At 45.6% G+C, this 24,634-nt stretch overlaps 2 protein-coding genes across 7 annotated transcripts in view; one reads left to right on the top strand and one right to left on the bottom strand.

Annotated features, from left to right (window-relative positions):
• ANGEL1 (angel homolog 1) overlaps positions 1-12,177 on the top strand; it is a 21,200-nt gene extending 9,023 nt beyond the window's left edge. For 3 of the 6 annotated variants that reach the window (XM_068165559.1, XM_068165558.1, XM_068165561.1), the window contains exons 8-11: positions 782-851; positions 1,279-1,442; positions 2,310-2,474; positions 3,454-6,133. In XM_068165559.1, the coding sequence (XP_068021660.1) occupies positions 782-851; positions 1,279-1,442; positions 2,310-2,474; positions 3,454-3,479 (425 nt within the window). In that variant the 3' untranslated portion in view covers positions 3,480-6,133. Of the gene's footprint in view, positions 1-781; positions 852-1,261; positions 1,443-2,309; positions 2,475-3,453; positions 6,134-7,458 lie in introns of those variants that run through there. The other 3 variants (XR_010990741.1, XR_010990740.1, XM_068165560.1) reach the window with 3 other exon arrangements.
• VASH1 (vasohibin 1) lies at positions 10,845-24,634 on the bottom strand. Its single transcript, XM_068165567.1, has 7 exons — positions 24,134-24,634; positions 19,044-19,132; positions 17,965-18,021; positions 16,876-16,950; positions 15,416-15,797; positions 14,963-15,075; positions 10,845-14,437 (listed from the first exon to the last, which is right to left on the bottom strand). The coding sequence occupies exons 1-7, from the start codon at positions 24,398-24,400 to the stop codon at positions 14,365-14,367; spliced, it is 1,056 nt and encodes a 351-aa protein (XP_068021668.1). The 5' UTR covers positions 24,401-24,634; the 3' UTR covers positions 10,845-14,364.

The following is a 24,634-nucleotide window of genomic DNA, read 5'->3' as shown; positions in this document are numbered from 1 at the left end:
TTTGGAACACAAGCCCTGTGAGGAAAGACTGAGGGAGCTGGGGCTGCTCAGCCTGGAGAAGAGGAGACTCAGGGGTGACCTTATCACTCTCTACAACTACCTGAAGGGAGGTTGTAGACAGGCAGAGGTTGGTCTCTTCTCCCAGACAGCCAGTACCAGAACAAGAGGACACAGTCTCAGGCTGCGCCAGGGGAGGTTCAGGCTGGATGTTAGGAAGAAGTTCTATGCAGAAAGAGTGATTGCCCATTGGAATGGGCTGCCCAAGGAGGTGGTGGAGTCTCTGTCATTGGAGGTGTTCAGGAGGAGACTTGATGGGGTGCTTGGTGCCATGGGTTAGTTGTTTAGGTGGGTTGGATTGGTTGATGGGTTGGACGCGATGATCTTGAAGGTCTCTTCCAACCTGGTTTGGTTTATTCTAAATAAAGGTTTATTCTAGACATCCTTTGAGTAAGCTGTAGGCTAAGGCTTTCCTTTGAGAGCAAAGGTTGAAGTAGCCTGAGCTTTAATAGTACTGTATACTTTAAGGACATGTTCTTAGCAGGGCAGAACATGACTTCTCCATTGTTTGCACTGATCTTCTCTCAAGATGTTCCTGTTAGCTGGGGTTAGCTGTGGTTTCCTTTTGAATATTTTTCTTTAAGGTGTGTGTGACTGGAAGCTATCTGCTCTTCATGGACAAAAAGATTTGTTTGGTCTCGGTAGAAATCTTTTCAGACTTGGGATGAGCAGCCTATTCCAGGATCTGTGTGGGTCTGGCTGGAATCTCTTTGCTTCTTTGCAGAATGCCCTGTACACTGGCCCAAGCCTGCTGCCATGATGAAAGACACAGATCCCCAGCCATTTGTCCCAAGGTAATTCAATGCTTTTTCAGTGGCTCCCCTCTTGAAGCTCAGTCTTGCTTTCCTGAGCACTGAAAATCTGCCTGAAGTAAAGAGTGAAATGAACATGAGGGTGGAAGAGAGTAAGGAGTGCTGTCTGGAAGAGCCAGATCCACCCAGGATTGTCCCAGAAGCTGGGCACTGTTCTGTCAGCATTACATTGGTGAGCTCAAGAATGAAGGGCATGAGTGTTAGAGACAAAGTAAGTTCTCAGTCTACTTTGTCTGTGGTCTGAGTGAAGTCAGTCATTCTGAAAGACTGTGTTTTACATGTTCACAAAGTAGAAATGATTTGGACAGTTGGAACAGCAAGGGAACATCCAACTTCAGCTGTGACTGCAGTACTGAACACTGCATTGTTCTCTTTCCTTCCTTGGTAAACAGTGGCTATTCATGTGCAGGTCTTCAGGCATTATGCGGCATGGCCTCAACCTGACATCCGTCTACAGCCACTTTCTGCCACAGAGGGGACGCCCAGAGGTCACAACCATGCCCATGGGGCTTGGATCCACCGTTGATTATATCTTCTACTCAGCAGAGCCTGTGGAGAATGGGAACAGAGGGGGTGAGTGTGGCAGTGTGGGGCTTATCCCTGTGACATTGGGACAGGGCTGTGAGGCATGCCAGAATGCAGCCTGTGTTGGGCACTGCATTTTGTTAAGCTAGGATGGATCTACAGGGTGTGACTTTGAGTGTATAATGCATGAAAGGAAGCAACATTTGCTCAGGTATCATGAGAAGAAAATCAGGAAAGTGCTGTGAAAAAACTGTTGCCACTTATCTTAGGTGTATGAAGACTTGAGGAAGCTGGAACAGAATGGATTCCATTCTTTTGTGCAACTATCTCACTTGTGCTCCTATTAATGGGCAGTGCTGGGTCTTAAGTTAAAGGCTTGGACTTCTGGTCTAACTGAGACCACATGCTGGCCTCACAAAGTGGTCAATTTGGTTACCTTACAATGACACCACCTCTCTACTACCTGAAACAGGACTTCTGTTGATGAAAGACTTCATGTAAATGCAACCAGGAACTGTCTTTGAGCTGGTTTGGATCATGTCAGAATCAACTTTGGTGGGAGTTTTGGACTGAAGAGATTAATTTCTCCTCAGAGGAGAATCTGAAGCTATTGCTAGGATTTAGTACCAGGAAAAGGACATCCCCTGTAACCAACTGCCTGGTGAAGTTAGCATATACTTGATTTCCCTGCCTGCAAGTTTATGAAACCATTGATCAGCAGTATTATAGAATATTCACTGCTTTCACATCTAGGCTCAAAGGTGCATGCGCTGTTTGTTCACCAGTTGTTCACCAGACTGTCTTTATTCACCAGGAAAAAAATAGGAAAGCATTTACAAGCATCCCTCTGTGAGTGTGGAAAGTTATCTGCAGCACCAGTCTCTGGCTGATGGCTTTTTCAATTGTCTTTGTCAGGTCGTAGGCTGTACAAGGATGGTGCCCTGAAGCTGCTTGGCCGCCTTTCCCTTCTCTCTGAAGATGTTCTGTTGTTGGCAAATGGCTTACCAAATCCTTTTTGTTCATCTGATCATCTCTGCCTGCTGGCTAGTTTTGGCTTGGAGATCTCCAGCGTCAGAGAGGGTTAGTGTTGGTTCCCTCTCCCTAAAGAAAAGCTGATCTGAGTACAGCAGTTGAGGCTCTGGACTGCACGATGTGCTTGTGAGAAAACACTTCTTCATCATGCCCCAGAAGATCCTTTCTCCCCTGACACCCTCACAAAAAGCAGGGGTGGGAGAGTTGAAGCACTTTTTCCGTTGGTATTTTGTGCATCTCTGCAAACCCGAGCTGTGGGCCTCCAGTTGCAGTCAGACATTACAACTCTGGAAGGGATTTTTGTGCCACTGCTTTGTTTAGCAGATGTGTTAGTGCTGCGGGAACCAACATAAATCCCTTGTTAATTTGTCCCTGTGTGAGATTGTCAAGGAGCTGGGAAAGAGAGGGGCAACGCTGCCTACTTCTGGTTAGTTAACTGCTGCCAAGGAGCAGGGGGTGTATACACCGGTATTCTCTCACACCCAAACAATGGTTCTTTTAATTTCCAGTGATAGTTTGTAAAGTATGGTCCTTCCAGGGCTACTTGTTGTGTTGCCTTTGAGAATTGGCTCTGCTGCTTAGGAATGGCTTTTACTTAATAATGTGTAAGGGCTGCCTTGCTGGCAGAAGGGTTTGTGGAGTTGAACAGTTTCTACAAAAAGCTGCCTGCTTGGACTAATGGACCAGGGAATGGGATTGTCAGGAATGGAGCCAGGGGTTCTACAAATCCACCCACAGGAACTGTAGACCTGCAGTAAAAGCCTAGAGGCCTTGGGGAAGGCTCCCTTCCATTCTAGCAGTCTGAGGACATACCTAGTTTAGCACTTGTAGGACTAAAATTTACTGTCATCCCTGTGAATATCAGGTAGAAAAAAATGTCCTGTAAGGCAGGAGACTATAGCCGAGGGAGGTCCCAAAAGCAATACGAAAGTGGAATACACGTGAGAGGCAGCAGAGCCATCAGGTGGAAGAGCTGATACTTGCTGCTTGCCCTACTCTTTCTCAGTGACCTCCTTATTCCATTCAGCCTTCCAGGGGTCAGCCAACCTGTAGCATCCTCCTGTGCCAGACTGAAGTTCATACTACAGCCTTCTGGAGCCAGCCGTGTTTAGGTAGGTAGAACCTATAGAACAGACTCCTGTCCCTTGACAGGGAGGAGGCAGGCTGTGTAACTTTGAGCCAGACTGTCAACTGCTTGGACCTCAGTGTATGTATGGTGTCCCATCAGTGTATTTTGTCAGAAATGTACGTGTTTCTGGGGCATATTCCCCAGCTCATGCTGGCTTTTGATGCTTGGTTTTTCCATGAGAGATGAAAGCAGTATTGGGCAGAAACATTGTCAATCTTTTGTTCACAAACAGGTCAAGGAAATCCAGTTCCACCTCTGCTTTCTGTGTGGGAAGGTGCAAGGAGACTTGAAATACTGTTCTCTCTTCCTGAGTTATATTGAGGGACTTTTGTGTTTTAAATGTTACTTTCTTAATTTGAAAAATAAAGTTTTTCTAATCTGAGAGTAAAACCCACAAAGTCACGGCAGCACCTTGTGCCTCTGGCAGCTGAACCATCTGAGGACTTGCTTAGCCAGACTTTGCTGGCTGGGACATGAAAGAGGAGAGGACAAATGAGCTACATAAGATAATGAGGGTTGAAGAGAGGAAAGAAGTGGGCTTAGCTCTTGTCTCCCAGCACATCCTCAAATCCCAGAGGCAGTTTATTTGGCATTGGGCTTGTCTTGCAAAGTGGTTTGCATTCAGGAGCCCTCCCCTTCCTCCCAGGCAACACAAGTACTGCTGGTTTTCTACAGCTTACTTCTGTAAACTACAGAAGCAAGGTGTGTGCATGTGAGGATTGTGTTGTGTGATCGTGTAAGGGCTGCATATTCTTCCCTTCTTGTCCCTGCCAGATGCTGTGATACATGGATGGCTTTTGCTACCCCAACTGGGATGTATGAGTCTGTATAAGGGAACAGCGTTCAGGGGGTGTGGTACTGGTTGTACACAGGGAGAGAAGCAGAGCTGTGCATTTCTGTGCCTCTGATTATCTGCAGTTGCACTAATTTCTGCAAAAACTTCTGTTCTGATTCTGTAATTGATTGTGTTTGTACAGGGAGGGTAGGAAAGGGAAACTGGTTGAGAACTGTATTTCCTGCCAGGCTTGCAAAGAGGTTGGCATAAAACAGCAGTCTGGTTGCAGGTAACTCCTACCTGCTGGTAACATTGTAATAGGAAACTTGGAAGACACTAAAGGTTCAAAAACAGCCAACCAAAAGCAAAACAAAAACCCCACTGTGACACAGTGTTGGCACTTACAGCTTTGGCTGTGTGCTTCAGTTGTAATTGCTAGCTACATCTGATGGTCAGTTGAGGGGTGGAGGGGTGGTGCTTGCGTGAAAGCAGCACTCCTGCCCTACTTGTTGAGACCCATGAGGTGTGCACAGTGCATTATCAGATGAACCAGTTGCCCCTGCACTGGCTGAAGCACCTTGCCAGTCCTGTGATGTAACAGGTGTAGGAGCTGTGCTTCAACATCACAAGTGCTTCTTCCATGTTAAACCAATTATTTGACTTACCTTCGTGCAGGTTACCCAAAAGAAATCTCAGAGGTTTTAAGGTTCCAGCTATAGCTATAATGTTCCACAGGTCAAGCTAGTACTTTCTTTCTCAGTGCATGAAATATTATGGTATGAATTTGGAATGGTTATGTGATTGAACACTGGCCATGGAATCATGCTGAGGAACCTCAGACTGCCTGTAAGTTTGAATTTTCTTTCTGAAGCTTAGAAGGCTCCTGGAGAGACCTGCAGCTCCTCAAGCCCTGGTTCACATATTGTTTCTTGGACATTCATAGGTGAAGCTGTTGCAGAAATGTAAGACTATTGCTAGTGGCTGCATACAGCTTCAGACACACAAAGGCAGAGTTGAAGAGCTGATTGCTGTGGTTGTTTTGACCACTGCCCCTGAAGCTCTGATGTAGATCCCTAAGGAGTTGGCCTGTTGCAGGCAATCAAAAAACTGCTGTGTTCTAGAGTTAATATCAGATGGGTCTGGAGACCTGTGAATGCCTCCAGCTGTGTGGGAGTATAGAATTTTGGAGGTGAGATGGGTAGAAAGAGTCCTTACATATGAAATAGCAACTCTGTGTAATTGTAGGGAGAAAGTAACATGTTCTGTGGTGCTTTAATAGCACACAGTGATATAGTAAGAGGCTGTGGTAATGAGCAAATTGTGGGGCACAGAACTGAGCTGCTGGATGTATCTCTTAACAGTTTCCTGGCCTAAATGCATGACTAGTTGTCATTAGCATAGCTTTCTGATGAATTACAGAGGGGTCTTTACATGGTTATAAAAGGGGAACAATAGGAATATTCACTGTACTCAGAAAGGGAAGGTATAGTGGCAGAGAGTACCAAAGACCCTTTGCAATGTGTTCACATACCCTATTACCAGTCTCCTAAGCTCCAGGAGTGTGCAGCTGTAGAGGCAAATACCTATTTGACAGCAGCTTGGATTGCACTACAGCTGCTGTGTTACTTACTCTGTTTAGATAGGAGTTGGACTTCCTTCACTTTCTCAAGAGTTTAAGTTCATTGCTTCAGGAAAATGCCCTTTATAATCAGTTTTCCCCATTACATGGGATGGGAGGAGTGGTGAACAATATTGTTGCTCTAGGTTCTTTTTCTTAATAAATGAAAATTGGCTGTTCTTTGAGGTCATCTTTCTCCATGTCTTTCCTTATGAGGTATCTCTCCAGCAGCTGTTTTCCCAGAGCTGCCCTATCCATTTAAATTTCTGAGTTACTGATGTTTTAGTTTTTTATGCTGTATTTCTTCAGTTAAAAGCTATAGGTGGAATTCTTCAGGGTTAAGTCTTACTATAAACTCAATGTTTAAATAGTGTCAAGCTGTAGTGGATTCCTTCACCCGTGAAAAGTTAAGTGGGAAGGGTAGGAGCTCCAAATTCAATGCTTAGATGGGAATAACTCTTGTTACATAAAACAAACAACAAAGGTTTACAATTTATTGTTGCTGTCCTGTATGCCACGTGCTTTGTGAAGCACAGAACTATGTAATATACTTGACCTTAGTTCATTTTCTCTTAGAGTATCTAATAACAGTTCAGCATCTCAGAGAATCTCCTTTAACTGTGGGTTGAGGTGCATGTCCTGCTTCTAATGGTATTTGAGACTGGTGTTGGCAAACAGTCTGCAAAGCAGGATGTTACAGAGCAATTTCTTCTCCCAGTGCCACCACCCCAGCAATGAACTGGATGTACTGTCAGGAATTTGCAGATATATCTGTGGTTCATCCAAATCTAGATGAAGCCTTTTGTGGCTCATCTAAAGGAGGAGCTCATGAAGCTTAGTGGGATACCATCTCCTTTCAGCAGGCTTCCAGCTGTGCAAGTTAATTGAATTGCTGGCTGTGACCTGCTCCTTACCTGACTGTAGCTGCCTGGCCTGAAGTGCTTCCCCTAGCACTCTTACGCTGAACTGTGCAATCTGTGCCATTGCTGCCACTGAAGGTACTGCATCATGTTTCAAAGTGTGATACTGAGTTTTTGTAGAGAACTTACCTGCTATAATGTTAGCCAAGATGACTGATCCAACATCTGGCATGCCTCAAGCTCCTTCCTTTTGTCAGCTGTACAAGTTTGGCTTCTTCTGACAAGTTATCACAGTATCACAGTATCACTTAGGTTGGAAAGGACCTCGAGGATCATCGAGTCCAACCTATCAACACAGACCCCATGACTAGACCATGGCACCAAGTGCCACGTCCAATCTCCCCTTGAACGCCTCCAGGGTCGATGACTCAACCACCTCCCTGGGCAACCGGTTCCAATGCCGAATGACTCGCTCGGTGAAGAACTTCCTCCTCACCTCGAGTCTGAACCTCCCCTGGCGCAGCTTGAGACTGTGTCCCCTTGTTCTGGTGCTGGTTGCCTGGTTATCCTGCAGCTTCCACTGAAAATGTCATTCTAGTCTTGAAACTCTTTCCATTTATTTATTTTTGTATTTATTTATTTTATTCTAGGTCTAGACTGCATAGTCTTGTGCTCTAAAGGAAAAGGAATGCTGCATAGTAGAGCTGGAAAGTTTTTCCTCACTTTGATTAGACAAACAGCAGGTTTCAAGGTGCTGAGGTGGCAAATGGGAGGAGTAGACTAGATGCTGGCATGTACTACAATAGAAGATGCATTTGTTCCATTCAATTTTTCCTTTTATGCACAAAAGAGAATTTACTTAAAGCCTTAACAATATTATTTAGCTTTTTAGTTTTTTCTTTCTGGATGGGAAGCCTTCTACAGCAGTCTTAAGTTTATTCAGTTTGGGCCACTTCCAGGAGCTACTCCTGAACTGGGTGTAGTTGAATTCGGTAGTTGTTCTACAGCTATTCCTCTTCTGCTTTCTTCTTCCACAGTAAAACTGGAGGTAGAATGGCAGCTACTCTACCAAAATAAAAATGTAATCCAGGAGAGCCAACTCAGCTGAGCTAACTGCAGTCTGTTAATGCCCTGCTATCCACAGCATGGCACACATCTTTGCTCTGTAATCGTGCAGTCTTTGCCTCAATGGTACTCATCAGTGGATTTTTTCATAGAATGGTTTGGGTTGTAAGTGACCTCCAAAGGTCATCTAGTCCAGTCCCCAACATGCTTTCAGGCAAGTGAGAGATTTAAGATTTGTAGTCTTGGTCTTCTCAGCACACTGTGTTTCTTCTTTTGTTTTTATTACTGCTTCACCGAGTTGTGCATCCTTGCCACAGTAAAGACTTTTCATGAAGGTACAAGTAGCATAATCACTAATTGAGTTTAAAAACCTAGAATTACAGGAACTATCAGTAGCAGAGGGAAAATCTGATCTAAGAGGGAACAGAAGGTCTTGTTTTTAATCTCAGCTGTGGCCAAGTTCTGCTGTTCTCACTCTATTGTCTAGCAATCATTATGCATCCATACAGGGTTTAAGGAGTTATCAGACTTTCAGAAAAAATCTGTGAGACATGGAGCAGAGTATATTTTCCAGCAAGCATCTGAAGTAGATGTTTACAGAAATCACAGCATTTTAGGTTGTTTAAATGTCATTTTGGCTAATAATCTTAAAGTATTAATTGGGGGAGCAAGAAGCCTTGGACTGCTGCTGAAGTCTGTTGTCAGCTTCTGGTCTTGAAAACTGGCCATGTAGGCTTATGAAGTGGCTACATTCCTCTTATGTTTTCATACCATCTGCTAGGTGCTGTGCAATTCCTTCCCCTCTGGGCAGAAGCTGTTCATGTAATTAACTTAGCTAAAAGGGACTATTGCATGGGCTGTCCTCTTTGCAGTAGCAGGCTAGGGGATATTTATTGCTTTCCTCTACATATTGTTGGCTTGCCTACAGCCTGGCCCTGATCTCAAGCTATTACTCATTTCCCTAGAGAGAAGGGGTATGTTATGCCTGAAAGATGATAGTTTGAATAAAGTTGGATCCCCCTTGCTGGGGAAATGCACTGAATCTTGCAGCTGACTGTCCTTTATTAACCCAGCATTTGTCTTGTGAAGTCCTGGTGAAGTCATTAGTTTGGAAGGCCACTGACTACAGACCTTAAGTAGAACTGCTTTTCAGGCCAGGAAGGGAGACTGTATCATATGTTGAAGAATAGAGCAGTGTGAGCAGACACTTGAGTTAACCCTCACAGTACTGCATCAAGACTGAAATTTCTGGTGCTGTAGCCACAGGCTCTTTTTTTTCATCCAGCCCAACTGATGGCGCTTCCAAGAAGAGGAGATGAGCTTTAACCCGTGTATACAGACATACTCACCTGTTAGATGCCTGAAGGAGAATGAGGGTTGTTTCATCTGCATCATGTTGCTAGTACAGGGCATCTACATGTAATCTGTTTGATAGCATCACTCAAGGCTGTGCCTTTCACTTCTCAGCTGACCAACAATGGGAAATTTAAATTGGAAGGACAGACAGTACAGGCATCTTTTTTCTCTGCACAAGCTGAGAACAGTACAGAGGGCATTTTATTGTCTTAAGTGTAAAAAGAAAGCAGGAAGAAGTATCAACATGAGGGATATGGGAAGTGCAGTGAGAACTAAAATCTAGATAGGAATTCTGTGTTGGCTACATAAGAACGCAGAACCACACTGATTGATTACAAAAAGACACACATGAGATTGTTCTTAATGAAATAAACCTTCCATCTCCTAGTTCTGACCTGTACCAGTGATAAAGATGTAAATGATTTTGGAGCACCTTGTCAGTGCTGGAGTAAAATACTAATGTGCATGGAAGGGGAACACACTGGTCCCGCTAGCACCATCTCAAGCCAGACCTGAAGGGAAGTTTCTGCTCTGCAGAGATTACAGGGCACTCAGTAGCATTCTGACCCTAAATTGAGTTGCCCTTGAGCAGACAGGGCCAGGCCACCACTGAAGGAGCCTGGTTGTGATACAAATAAACACTTGCTCAGAAAACAGACAAAAATGTTAAAGATCTGAAGGGGTTCAGCTTGGCTGTAGAGTGACCATCTCCACCTTGCTCTGGCAGAGCAAAGGTCAAGCTGGAATAGCACTTGCTTTCTTAGGCTGAATTAAAAATCCATAATGCAAGTTTTAATGCTGTCAACAGTGCAAGACCACTGGAATATGTGGTATTATTTCAGCCAGATTCACACACACTGTGCGTGGGACACAGGGCACCACCTGCTTACATATAGTGCCTGATTATCAGGACTATTTGAAATACTTCACTTAGAAGGAGCACTTGTTCCTTCTAAGCAAAGGCTTAAGCAAGCACCTGAAGTGATTAGCCACTAGAGCATGATCAAGACCATGTAATTCAGACTCTTGCCCTTTGGCAATAGGAGTATTGTTCTCTTCATTATGGTTTCTTAAACTCTGCACTTTTACAGACAGTCATGTTCCAGTCTACAAGAGCACATGTGAGCCTGTCTTAAGGGGCTGGCACCTGATTAAGGCTTTCACCTGAAATATTTGGGAAAAAAATAAATAAATCATGTTAAGCAGACCTGACAACAGCAATACAACTCCTGCATGAACATAACCCATGTTTCAACCCCAATTCTGGAGTAATTTATTCTGGTAGATGAAAGCATACTGTGTACTGACCCATACAGTGGCACACAGGCAATATAGTCAACTGAAAAAAAACCTACTCCACTCCCATCTAAAACACTTGCTAACATACCTTAAGTTCCTAAAGACACTTTTATTTTATATCAGAGTTAAAAAGAAGACTGGAGTGTCACAAACTAATGGGCACCCCACCTGCCCTTTAGTAACTGAAGTTTGTATCATTGACACTGTAGCAGAAAGTTTTGCTCATTAATCCATTCATTCATTAAAAAAATGCAGTTGGCCAGGTATCAAGGGACTTGTATACATAAAAGTATAAAGAAGAACTCTTATTTCAGGGTTTGCATTACATTTAAAATAGTTTGCTTGTAGGTCAGCATTTATTCAAGTCTTTTAAAGCCCACCTAGACTGCATGTACAACATAGGCAGCGTCCATCCATTCCTCGCACATAGATGCAGTTGTCTTCCAGAGTTCAGAAGGACATGGACCTCAGAACAGATGAGGCCTACTGAAGAGTGAACTTTACACCCCAGAGCTACATGAGGGATCATATTAATATTTAACATTAAACATCTAATAGGACTCCTCAAGATTCACCTTGTTTGTTCTGCAGGCACTGAGTATGAGTTACAATCTAGTTCCTTATTTTCATTCCTTCTCTGTAGCTCTAAAGTTTGCAGAAGTGAGAAAAACTCATCACCAGCCTTTTTTTCCCTTATGGTTAAAGGCAGACAGACCAGAAGCCAGAGCAGGTAGATGAGAGAGGAAAGAAGTGAAAGTGCAGAAGTTCATCTTTCATTGTACCCTCAGGTTTCTTACAGCATAAAACTGGATTGCAATAGTTCTCTGCATCACAGGGCCACGATGCTGTCTTGTTTGTTAGCAAGGAAGTTAAGCTTTGTACTGAAGTGATTCATCATGTAACAAAGATGTGGAGGGGGGGGGGCAAGAACAAGAGGGGAACAACTGTTTGGTCATTTTCCAGTTTCTTGCACCATTTGCTGATACGGAGATAGAGAAACATAAGGGGCAGGAATTCTACCACCCAGAGAGACATAGTAAAAGGCTTGACATAGTAACCCTAGTGGAGGGCTCATGTCTGCTACTGTGTCCATCTTGAGAAGTCATCATCAGATACACAAGAGTTGCCTCCTAACATACATAATAGTACAACTAAACCTTGAAAGAGAATATCCTTGTCTGGCTATAGCTGAGAATTAAGAGACCTTAAACTCTACTTGTCATTCATTCCTTAAACATCCGCTTCCTTTGGTTTTATATTGGCCTTAGTTACATCCTGCAGGAAAGTGCTTAACTACCATGTCAAAAAGAAGCATGTTGTTTTAAGCCATTCCAACTTTATGATCTAACACTGCTGAGCATCCCTTTTGCCCTCCACTCATGAAAGCATTATTAGCTTGCAGCTGACCCCTCACTTGCCCCATCTTCTTTGAAGTCTTCCTCCCTCCAACATACTTCTCTTCCTTTCCATCTAAAAAGGCTCATCAAAGGTTATGAAGGTACTATCTTCAAGAGCTTTCCAGTTACTCTGAATTAACCAACCAACCAACCAACCAAAATCATGGTGAGAATACATCCTACTTTCATTTAAATGGCTGTGGTTTTGTTCCTGGATTTAATCCACTGTAATAAAATGTGGCACTTGGCCTCCCTTGCTGGCTGCTGCTTCTGTTTATCGTATGATTCATAGTGGCACCTGAACTCTTGAGTCCATTGCATAGCAAACATTATGCAAAGGCAGTTTGTGGCTTCCAAGTGACCCATCTTATTTACAGGTAACTGTGGTACCTTTACAGCTAACATCACTGTCAGCATCCAGACAGTATATGTCTTGATTTGCAGCCACACAAAATTTACCAGAAGACGCATTCAAATGGATGCTTGCCTCCCTTCTGCTGATTTCAAACTGCTGTATGTAGTTGGAGTGCAAAGGACAGGAGAGGTGTTGCACTGCACTGTGGAAAACTGGCATCCTCTTCTGGATTGCCATTATCTTGGATCAGCAGCAAGTTCTGCCACCTCCCTAGGGATTGTCCTCCCAGTTGTACATTGTAGCAGAAAAGTCCACACCACAAAGAGAACTTGGAAGGACAGGCTGCAGTGGTACAGATATAGATCCTTGCAAGTTACATCACACTTAAGAATGTACAATTAGGAACCTGTGAGGCCTGAGTTAAATCGCTTGTGGGCGGTGCTTCAAGGATTAACACTGTTTTAACTCGGCAGAAGAGCTGATTTATTTGGGGATAAGAACCCATTCTCTGCCACCAAAATAGCACTGCTTATATGAGGGTGCAATACTGCAGCAAAACACCACCAGAAAGAATAAACCCAATTCCAACAAAACTAAGTATGTAGTATTTCAGGAAGTTTAAGCTCCTTGTCAGTGCTGTGATAAAACAAAACTCATTTTCTCTCAAGGATACTCCCACTCCCAAGCACGAGTTTTTTGCATCCCCCAGATCCACACATCCAAATCACATCAAGCCCATGCTGTTCTGATTTCTGGCAGTCCCACTCTTTCCAGGCCCCAGGCCTCAAAGAGAGGCCTGACAATGCTCCAGGTTTCTGACAAGTGTTACACTGCTTAATTAGTAGTACAACACTCCCCTGAAAAGAAGCGTAGGAAGGGTCAAGGCTGTAAGCAGGCAGAAAGGCCTGGCCCAGCCCTTTGGGGCAGGCAAGCATAAGTGCTGCTGCTGAATACTGCAGCTGTCTGAAGAGCCAGAACACAAGCACAGCTCCGGGACTGGGGTGGGGAACTGCTTTTAGGAAGCTCCAGGCTGAGCTGTCAAGAAAGCAGCTGCAATCACTTGAGCAGGGCTTTCCACCAACAGGTGACTGTAACCCTAGCACTAACACTACAGTGAGGAAGGAGCAAGATCCTTGTGGAAATGGAAAAAGCTTGTAAAACCTATTCACATTATTAAATCCTTCTTTAACTCATACCTGAGTGACTGAAGTGCCTTCTGCAAGCTTTCACAGTAGCAGTCACTAGAAGTTAGGACTATGAAGAGATGACTCCAAATTCAGGTTTCCCACCAGTCTCTACCTGCCCCTGCCTCCTTTACTGGGACAACTGAGGTCTCTTTGCCTATTTTCATATGGCAGTGGCACAGGCATATCCTGACCCACTCAACCACAAAAGGACAGCAACACCTCTCCAGCATCACAGTGGGTTAGGGGATCATCACCCCACTGTCTGCCCCCTCAGTGACAATGAAATGCTTTCAAATAGGCATGACTAAACACATAAGATGTCATTTCTCCAGATAAGAGGCTCTTGTATGATCAAGCTGAGTAAATTCAGCTCTGTCTCTCAGAAGGGCAATGCTAAACAAAGTGTTCATAATGAAAAACCAGGAGTTTCTGTACAAGATGTGGGGGACATTCCATTTCAGCATCACTTCTCCCTCAGCCCTGCAGGCCTTGCATGGGTTGAAGACTTCTGTGCAGACAGCAGAAGTACTGTTGACAAGATGCTTCATCTACTTGCTGTCAACACACAAAAAAAGCAAGTCTGCTGACCCCACTACCTTCATGTTCTTCCTGCAGCAAACTCCCACCAATGTACAGACCTTTTTTATTATTTTTTTTTTAAAAATACTTGTTTCAGTGAATTGAGATGGACACCTCTCCCACAAACAGGCAGGTGAATTCTCTGGGACCCATGGGATCCAGCTCTGGGGCTGTCCCACTAGGAAGTACCTGGGAAGATCAGCATTGTTCTGCTCCCGCTCCCCCGTCCCTTTTGTCAGAATCACTGCAGGTGGGTCCAGGTCCCATCTGTGGTCAGCAAGAAGTCTGTGGAAACAGGCACACGTGGCACAGCTCTTTTCACACTCGGATCTGGTACCCATTGAGGTCTGGCATGGCTTTGGAATCTGCAGGTTTCTTCTCACCAGATGGTCTGTGAACAAAGAGGGAAGAACTATTTAGAAACTTCAGAGATGCTGCACATATAGATAATAGCAGATGAAGAGGTACAAGAAAACTTCATACTTATGCTACACTACTGAAGGCAGGATTATTCTGCAACCTCCACAGAAGGGAATGCAGGTTAGGAAGAATAGGAATTCCACTCTGGTACCCCAGGTCAGTTTCAGGAAAACAATCTCACTGACAGCAATGTCACTTTTTGAATCCTTTTGGGGCACAAGTCTATGAGACACCAGAGCTCAGACCCCTGTTTAAGCCAAGACTTGAGCTGCCTTTGTTCTTCCTGCCAATAAAACAATGTAAGAGCTGTCCCCACATTCCCCAAGCAATGATAAAGGCACAGACTAAGGAGGAAAGCAGCTGGTCAGAGAAGTATTCCCTGTTACAAAGAACCCAAGTAAGATATCAGAAAGATCCCAAATCAGACATCAAGGTGGAGTCTGTGAGCAAAACAGAGATTTTGCAGATGGGTCTTCTGCTCTACAGCCCCACTCACCGTCGGTCCCCACGGCTGTTGCGCCGGTGGGGGCTGGCTTGACTTCTTTGTGGGGAGGAGACATCTTTCTTTCTGTCCTTGGTGGGAGATGATGGCCCAGTTCCTTTCCCAATCTGCCAGAAAAAATAAGGTAACCAATACAAGTAGTAACTAGAAAAGACAAATTAATTATATGAGAATAAAACATACAAAAGCAAGGCAAAAGTGCAGAAGCTAGAAAAAACTAGGGCTGTGGCTCCAAGGACTGTATACAGTCCAAGCTGATTGCAACTGCAGTACTGCATGGAAGTCCAATAGGGGACTGTATACAACGGAAAAGTGCCCCCAGCCTCCAATTCACCCTCTAGTCCACCACCATCTAGGAGATCATCCTGCTGCTTCCTTCCCCCAGCATGCCACCAGCCAGGCAAAACAGCAGATGCAGCAGCAAACTACTCCATCCTTGCTGCTCACCTTCAGCCTCATATCGCGGGCATGTCTCTCAAGCTCTTTGCGGAAGTCTTCCCGTGTCAGCTTGTCTAGATCCAGGATGGAGTGCTTCCACTCAATCTGCTCCACGCTGTGTGGGTCATGGGACACGCAGTGGCCCAGCTTCACCTTCTTGAGCGTGTGCCAGCAGCGGCGATATGCCTCCTCAAAGTCAAAGATGAGCTCGCTCAGTGTGCGGAAGACAGGTGCTTTGTACATGAGCTCCTCGCGGCGGCTGATGCCCAGTGCCCCATAGCGGCCTCCGAAGTTCACCCCCAGCACAATGTGTCGGAAGTAGTTCCCTGAGAAGTGGGTTTTGAAGCTGATGGGGAAACGGTCCAGCGTGGTCATGTTGTTGGTGAGGTAACTGATGGCAGACACTGTTCAGGAAACAGCCAGTGATAACATTTTCTTAACAAAATGTCTCCTTCCTGCTTGAAACCCTCCCAGCCTGCTCAGCAGATTCACCACTGATATAGGCATCACACAGGCAGCATTTGTTCTCCAAATCAAGAGTCCAGCTCCCTGCATCTGCCCTGCTTTCAGCAGGGTCATGGGGAAACCAGAGTTGGCCTCTTCAACAAGACAGTCAACAAAGGGAAGTGAATTTCAAGGCAGTTCTGTGATGCAGAAGTTGCAATGCTAACACTTCAGTGAAGTGTATTCCATAGCTCCCAAACTAGTAATGCTGTAGTATTAAGACATTGTTTCAATTGTTGACTAACTGCTATTTAACACACAAACCAAGGAACCTTCAGAACAAAACACCCATCAGACTACCCTTCTGAACCCTTCACTTGCCATCTATGCCCCTCCAGGTGGCTTTGTCAATGTGCATCAGGAATCTATAGCCTGAGTGACATATAGTGAGCCTGAAAGATAACTAGGAAAGATGTGTAAAGACGAGACATGTCTAGAATTAATAAAGGTACTGCCTAAGCTGGCAGGCAGTGTTACACACAATAGTCAAGTGACATACTCCAGAATTAGATGTTGGGAGGTTCCCTAACTTACTCCAATGTAAGTGCAGGCAACATTGCAGTAGGGAAACAATGGTCTCCACAAAGGACTTCTTAACCTAACTCTAGCTAGTATTTTTGCCCCTCTTTAGATGTTCATTAGATGCTAAATTTATTTTTTATTCCCTTGTATTATCCAAAGCATCATCACTCTTCCTGGGAAGGAGAAGCAACTCTAAAGAACTAGTTCTGATACTTTGAGAGAACTGCTTGGATTTGGATTTTATTGGTGGTGTTTTGGGGGAGAACTGGGATGGGAAAACAAAGGGATGTGAGCCTTGGTAACAGTACTAGCAGCAGCCTCAAAGCATCATAAGAGAGCAGAGGAGACCCAAGGATGGGCAGACATGCAAATTCCAAGAGGAAAAGAGAGGAGAAGAGACCCAAGGATGGGCAGACATGTACAATTCCAAGAGGAAAGGATACATTCCCAGGATCACAGCTTCCAGGCATTTTATTGGCAGGGCCTCTTTGGTCATTTCTTTGGCCAGGTCCATCAGCCTGCAGAGTGGGACAAAGGTAATTAGAGGGCTTGTGTATCCAAGTACAGGTGGTTCAGCTGTTTTCAACTATATATCTAATGTAGGTTTGCAGGAGAGAAGGTGGCCCACTGAGGACAGGGAACAGAAGAAAATGTCTTCTTTAGCAAGATACTAAGTCCAAACCAGGTCTCTACCACATGCTGTTGCTGCTTACAAAGAACTCCTTTAAGTGAGTTGCAGTGAAGCTCCCTACTAAACCAACCTCTGTTCTCAGGGAGATCACAGCACTTGGCTCAGTGAGTTCTGGATGGACACCAATGTGATAGCAAGCAGAAACCTTAAAGGACCAAGAGTCAGCAATGTTTGCCTCACAACGTTCAAGCACTGCCCTTGTCTCTGCACTGATTACAGATCAAGACATTTAGGGTCACATAAGTCTATGAACTGGACCAAGTCTTGGGAGACTCTCAGTACTTTGGCCAAGAGAGTCAGTGAACACCAGGTGCTTATCTCCAAGAACTTACAGGGCACACCTCTTCCCAGAATCTGCAGTCAGGAAAATCCCTCTTCTCCTTCCAAGTGTGAGCCTAGATTCTGCAAAGGCATTCAAAGGAGCTTTTGACTTATTTAAACCTATAAATATATTTGGCTTTTAAGAAGCTTGTTTAGGGCAGGACCTAATTTCAGAATCCACCAGAAGTCTATATAGTTATATTCCAATTAGAAGCAAGCAGAATCTGGGCATCTTTAAAATATGTTTACATTATTTTACTGCATTTACTGATTTGAGGCAACAAAACCTACTCATCCTTTAGAAAGGCCAGACACAGCTCTGATGAGCTGTGCCTTAGGCCACAGATAATAAAGTCATCTAAACTAGAAAGGAGCTGCAGTACTGGAAGCCCTGAGTGCCACCTAGGTGTTGGCCAAGGGATGAAAGGGGAAAAAACAAACCAGCTAACAGTGGGCCTAGTAACAATGCTCCAATATCTTAAAGCAAGGATTAAATGCTGTAGGGGCTGCCAGCACTTACCCAGTCAGAGGTCTGCTCTTCTTAATCTCAAAGAATTGTGTCCCAGTGTGATTGTACCTGGAGGCAAGGAGTCAAGGGCCTGGCAGCTTGGAGAGCAGACTTTGAAGAAAACCTGTCTGAAGATCTTCCATGTTACTTTGTCACAGCAAAGTCATGATTTCACAAATACAACAGTAATGCAAGACAGTCCCCACCTCCCTGTCCTGCATTTCTCCCATTTATAGTCCCCTCTTATTTCCACTGTATTTCCATGTTGTCAATTCTTCTCTTTCTCCTGCTCACACACAGATTTCCAATCCAATTCTCTAAGGTCCATGCTGACAGCACATGGGCTGCTCAGCTTTCCAGTTACCAGGGGAGAATAAAGTTCAGCTGCTTTGGTCTGCACAGAATGCAGAGCAGTGAAACCTTCACACTACCTTATTCTAAGGCTGGCTGGGACCCAGTCTAGGGAATGACCACCTTAGATGGGCAAGAGGTGCCAAAATTTCTGCCTTCTTACATTGTTTTAGGGCTGAAGCCAAAGCTAGCTCAGTCAGATTAGACTGTGCTTGTATGGCACCTGCTGTCCAGCACAACAAAGATGAAGAAATCTCTTTCCCAGTACACAGTCCCACTGGCAGCTCTGCCTATAAAGGTACAGGATACCCCAGATGCACAAAACCAAGATGACTGCCTGTCCTTTAGACAGCTACAGAGAAGAGTGTTCAAGTAGGATGGCCTGAGTTTTCTCACCACCACAGCTCATCACTGTCTTAACAGTGAGGTGACAGAGTTTGTAGTCCATCCAAGACATGGTACTGTAAAGTCACTGACTAGAAGGGTGAGTAGTGAAAAAAGGCCCCTGACAACATACCTGTTTGTTACAGGAGTGAACAGGACCAGACGGTAGACTAGTTAGAAAAGAAACAGAGCAACAAGACAAACCATCCCAAATCCAGCCTTCTGTTTTCAGGGGGGCAAGTTTCAGTTCCACATCATGTAGAACAGAATGACCTTTTCTTCACAGGCAAAGAATGTCCCCTTGCTCCCTCTTCCTCAGTTACCATACCAGTGGCTAAGGTAACAGTAAAGGATACTGAAGCTCCCTGATGTAGCGCTGTATAGCTTCCAGGCGCTCAGGGATGGGGGTGGACGGCTGGAACGCAGGCACACTTGGTATAGGAATCTGAAATGGGAACGAGAACATAAGTCACTACTTCCAAACTTTTCCAGCTTCTTGCTGAACTTGGTGGCACATAGCTACAGGGAGTGTGTTCCTTTGAAACCAAGCCCTTTTTACTGCCCAAATTGGCAAGACCAAGAACATTCCTCTTGTTTCCACATTGATCACTGAGAAGGGATTCAGAGTGATACATCACAGCAGAGCTGCAAGAGAAACTGTGTGAAAGGGTCCTGCACAGGAAGAGTTAGACAAAATTACCTGACAAGGCAAGACAGGAAAGCTATCACCTGAGGGAGCTTGGCCTCATTTGAGTATACAAACTGGAGGGCACAAAACAAAAACATAAGCACAGAGAGAGAGGGAAAATGGAGAATGTTTCCCCAAAGCCATTGGAGCATACAACAGCCCTGTAAGCAAGGATATAAAGGTCCCTCACTACCTCTTGGCATCCCAGATGAGTTGGCACTGACTAGAACACAAAGACTTGACAGCACTAACTCCCCTCTGCCCTGCAGTGCCCATTGTTTTGAATTATGTAGTCAGAGGGTGACTCTGGCAGTTCACCATTCAGAGTGGTCTCCCATTCTAAGGCCTCAGCCTCATGGGTTCAGTCAGATGTTCCTCACCATTTGCTCCACAGAGGATAACTGCACACTTGTCATCAGCTGAGGAAATGTGTCTAAGGAAAAGGAAGGGTTCTGTCCACAGGATGAATATGATGGAGAAGACACAAATTTGGTGTGACTGACGAACTTGGAGAAACAGCCCAGCATTTTGCCTCTGGAGGACAGCTCACAGATATACCCCTCTGGCACCAGACTGCAGCTTTTCACAGCAGTTTGGTTTTTAGCATTTCAGTTCCTCCCAGACTTCCCCAAGAGATGGGCTATCCACAGCTAACGAAGCATGAGTCAGAAACAGATCTTCCATGCTGCTGTGCATAATTGCCTCTGCTGGCCATGATTTTATAGCCAGTAGTGCTACTTAGCCACTCACCATCCTCCATGTGCCTTTCTCTGGCTATTCATTTCCATGCCTTCTTCTTCTTCCCTGGGTTGGCACAAGTAAACCAAGTCAGGCACTTGAACCAGCTGAAAGCCAAGCCAGCAAGCATGGGTAGTTTTCAGTCAGATCAGTTCCCTGTCCTGGTTTGCCACACAGCTACACTCTGCTTGTGCCTAACACAGCATAGGGGCCACAGACTGCTTAACCGTGAGAGAGGAGCTGTCACTGCCTCTGGAAATCATAATGTCTAAGTGTTTTTCAGACTAGCTCCAAACACCATCAGTAAGTAAACACTGAGCTAAACTCAGTCTTTATCTATTTTCTCTCCCATGTTTTGACATTAAAAGAAAAATAAATAAATAAAGTAACACTATTTGGCCACTGGTACCCATTTCCCTAGCACCTCTTGGAGGTGCCTGTTGCCATCTCTGGTGTCTCATTTATGTACTCTGTGTGACTGGCACACTTTTAGGAGACAGCACAGGAGCAGATGTGAAACTGGGTTTGTTCAGCCACAGCAGGAGCATGGAAGGCTCCAGAGAGCAGCACAGGGATGGAGCCATCTCTAGAACTGCATGAGCTGAGTCAGTTTGTGAGCTGCCTGGGAGCTGACACACTGAGTCATAGGAAATCATTTCCAGGCAGAAACAATGCAAGCAGTAACAACCAGGGCAGCCTGACTATTTAACTTTATTTCATTTCTTCAGCATGGAGACTTGCATGATTTTTGAGTGGAGGCACTTGGATTAAGTGCATTTTGTCTGCACAGACTAATGATTCTGGGGAGTTACTTCTTTTTTCCTTAAAGGCCTGTACAACACTGAGACAGAGTAATAGCAACCAGTTCAGCAGGGGACTAGTTAATGTAGAAGAGCCTCCTGCACCTCAAGTAATTAAACTGATGAAAGTACAGTGTGCTCTCTCTCAGATCTGGGCCTGCAGCCCAGCCTGGACTACAGTTTCTTTTGCATCAAGTCCATAGCATTTTAATGGGGCAATAGAAGCAGGAGGAGAGGAATAAGGTCTCCCTCCTTCAGTTCCACACTGACAGGATGGGAGACCCTAACACTTATTCCTTATCCAGCATCATCTGCTGCAGATCTCAGAAGGGCTATAAATATTAGGCTGTCTTCACAATCCTCCAGAAAGCAAAGAGGAATTTATTGGTAACACAAAAGATAGAAAATCAGGTCTATTTTGCTTCCCTTCAGTTATTGTGAAAGCTGGAGAGAGAGCTAGGAAAAGAGCCCAGATTTCCCAGAGCACATAACTCTGCCAGGCTTAGCAGACTGACTGAACTCTCTTGGTCACTTCTCACCTTTGTGGAGGGGTTGCATCACCTTCCTCTTAGATTGACGCACCCAGCAGGCTGGCTGTATGCATGGGATTGGGACTCTGCTTTTTAGAACAAGAACAGCAGAGGTTTTCATGTACTAAGTGGGCCACGCTGCAAAGGAGATAAGGCAGCAGTGAGGCACAAAGCTCCACCCTTATCCATATCACAGAGGTGCTTTTTTGGACAGCCTATATTAGCAACAGTTTCTTTTCTGGTGTTTATAGGTATGCAAGCACCTCTCTAATCTACTTTTTGGAAGTGACATGGGAGCTATTTAATACCATTCCAGTTATTAGGCTAAATAAACAAACTGGATTTTTTTCCAGTTCTTTCTTTATGAGCCCATTAGATGCAACTCTTCCTGTCTGCCCTCATCACAACCTCATTAAAAATCCATAATTTCTCAGTGAGGCAAGCGCATGCATCACTTTGCATTTCCAGTGTGGATGCCTTACCTATTTGATGGTCCCTGCAGTTCCAAGCAAAGCAATACCCCACCCTGTTGTTCAAAAGGAAATGGTACTCTCAAGCCTAGCATGCATGGCCAATCAACTGTGTCCTGCCACCATGGCTCAAGTCACTCCGTGCCCATGTACCCCAAAATCTACCAGAAGGAAAGGGAGATCAGAGGAGACCTCTGAGCTCTCACACTGCATGGAAAGACACAGACCCTGGCAGCTGATCTGTGAGAATTTATAAAGCCTGATCACCGTTTTGGGCAGTCATCATTTTATGGTATTGTTTACTTTATGGACAAGTCTCTGGGAGTCATTTCCCCCAACACCCAATACTGGCTACTGTTCAAGGCCAAATGTTTCAGGGAAGGCTAACCACTGTCCAATTCCCAACACCTGAAAAGGCCTATTTACCCTCCAGCACATGGACAGTTCCAGGCTTTTCAAAGGAGCCAGCCCTGCAGAGTATACTCATTATCCCAATTGGCATCTGTTGCATCAATCATTCAAAGAGACTTGATGGCACAGAGACAGGTGGTGGTATAAGCAGCACTCAACGATAAAAACACATCTCTAGAGGGGAAAAGGAGCTAGGGAAACAAAGCCATCCATCCTTGCTGCTTTCTGCATCTCGGCATCCTCTCAGCTGTATGTGTGGTGAGTTTAGGAATAGGATCTCAAATTGCAGAGTGCTGAGTAGAGTTTATAGATTTGATTCCCAGAGGTGCTAGTAGACACCAAAAAACAACCCTGATAGCTGAATTTCACCTTTTACTGCAACAGCACATACAACTTGTATCCCCTGACTGTAACCCTTTGGCACCAAGCCTATAAAGTGAGAACAGTGGAAGTACTTCACATTTAGACCAAAACCACAGACTGAACACTGTATTCCTTTCACACACAAGACTCTTGTTTGTGAGCTTTTCTTCTGTTTCCCTCACCTCTCCTGGACAAGTCAGCGCTTTTGGTCAGGAAACTAATTAGTGTGTGTTCTGACTGACCTGAAACATGTTTCCAGCCTTCACTCAGGCTCAGGACAAAGTCTGAGGAAAAGAAGGAGATCTGAAAAGGAAGGAAAAGTCTAATGGGGTTAGAATAGGGGCTGTAATTGGGATTCAAGATTTGTTCTGGTTGCTGCCACAGATGTCTATAACTCCTCACTGCATAAAGGATGTTACATCACACACTTCTCCAGAGTTCCTCATGGAAAGCAGTACACACTGCCTGTGCACTTACCATATAATAGCATGTCCTTGTACGCTTAAAACTACCTTCCCAAGGAGGTTAAGTTCTCACAAAAAAGGCCCAACCAGGGAAAAAAAAAAGAAAGAAAATCATCCTTTCATATTTGAGTCTTCTGTTAGTGCAGTGGGAATACTCTCATAACCTGCCCATGGAGTGACACACCAAATGTTTGCAGTGTCTTTTGTTCACAGGAAGCCAATGAAAGGGGGAGATTTTTCTCTGGCTGAGGTGCAACACAGATAGCAACAATCACAAGAACTCACATGTAAATGTTTCACTACGGCACAAGGGCGAAAGATTAAGTGAAATGACCACCACTTCCTCTTTTTGTTAGAGTTCTCTGCAGTAAGGCCAGGAACATGCTCATAAATCACATCAGACCCGACATCAGCAACAAGCTTCGTTAAGTATTCGCCAGTTCCTCCTAAACCTCTTCGGTGTCAACAGACTCTTCTGACAGACAGGGTTCTGCACAAGAGTGCCTTTTGGTGTGGGAGACTATACCCAAATCTGGTATCTTCTGGTTCAAAGGCCCACTGTGCCTGTCCCACCCTCTCAACCCAAGTATTTTGCTGGCCTCTTCTAAATTTAACTCGCCTCATCTTTTCATCATTTATCCTGTTTTCCTCTTTAGGCTCACACATTAGCCATCGTAATTCTGTTTTCCAGCAAGGCCTGGAAAGGGAGTACTGCTGGACCGCCAGGGCAGAGCCCCGCAGACGCCCTCCCGCACTCTGCATTTGGACTGTGATTGCTTCCCGCAAGAACATCCCCGGTAGCCCTTTTCCCGAGAGATCAGTCCCGAGCCGGGGAGTTCGGCTTTCAAGCGGGGCAGGTGAGCGACCCCTCCCTATAGGATGCCATTTCCCCTCTTCCCTTCGTACGTCCGGCATAGGACGGCCCAGCCGCTCTACCGGGTCCCCGTGCCACAGCATCACCGGGGGATGGTGTGCGTCTCACCTTGGGCAGGTCGGCGGCGCCCCGGATCCTCTGCGCCACTCGCTCCCCCTCGGGGTGGATCCTGCCCACATGCCGCCACATCCGCTCCCAGGTGGGCTCGTCCACGGGCAGCCCGCCGCGGTTGACGAAGAAGGGGACGCCACCGTCGCGGAGATCCTCCTCGCCCTCCTCCTCCTGCTGCTCCTCGTCCCGCGGCGCCGCCGCCGCCTCGCCGGAGGAAGTTTGCCTGGCGGCGGCCGCGGCCCCACCGCCCCCCGGCATCGGCATCGCCACCGCCCGCGCTCAGCGTCCGCCGCCCGCCGCCGGGCCGCCGGGGACCGCGCCCCGCATGGCCGGCGTACCGGGCAAGGGGCGTCACCGCCCCCGCCTCGCCCGCAGAGATATCAGGACGGAGGGATTTCGGGGAAAAAGAGGGGAAAAGCCAGGCGGGGCGGTGCCGGGTGCCGCATCAGGCCGCCGCGGCGGGGGAGGCGCCGGCGGGCCAAGCGCCCGCGGCAGTGA

The sequence above is a fragment of the Melanerpes formicivorus genome, unplaced genomic scaffold (assembly GCF_026170545.1).
Source record: "Melanerpes formicivorus ecotype bairdi unplaced genomic scaffold, bMelFor1.0.p_v2 SCAF_90, whole genome shotgun sequence".
NCBI lineage: Eukaryota > Metazoa > Chordata > Aves > Piciformes > Picidae > Melanerpes > Melanerpes formicivorus.
This window is presented reverse-complemented; position numbering and strand designations above follow the sequence as displayed.

What these genes read in the sequence shown, in the direction of transcription:
- VASH1 (XM_068165567.1), bottom strand. Translation starts at nt 24,400, where the DNA reads ATGCCGATGCCGGGGGGCGGTGGGGCCGCGGCCGCCGCCAGGCAAACT. An exon ending in AAGAGCAGACCTCTGACTGG is followed by an intron (nt 16,951 to 17,964) that starts GTAAGTGCTGGC and finishes CCCACTCTGCAG; the next exon opens with GCTGATGGACCTGGCCAAAG. An exon ending in AACAGCCGTGGGGACCGACG is followed by an intron (nt 14,438 to 14,962) that starts GTGAGTGGGGCT and finishes CTTTGTTCACAG; the next exon opens with ACCATCTGGTGAGAAGAAAC.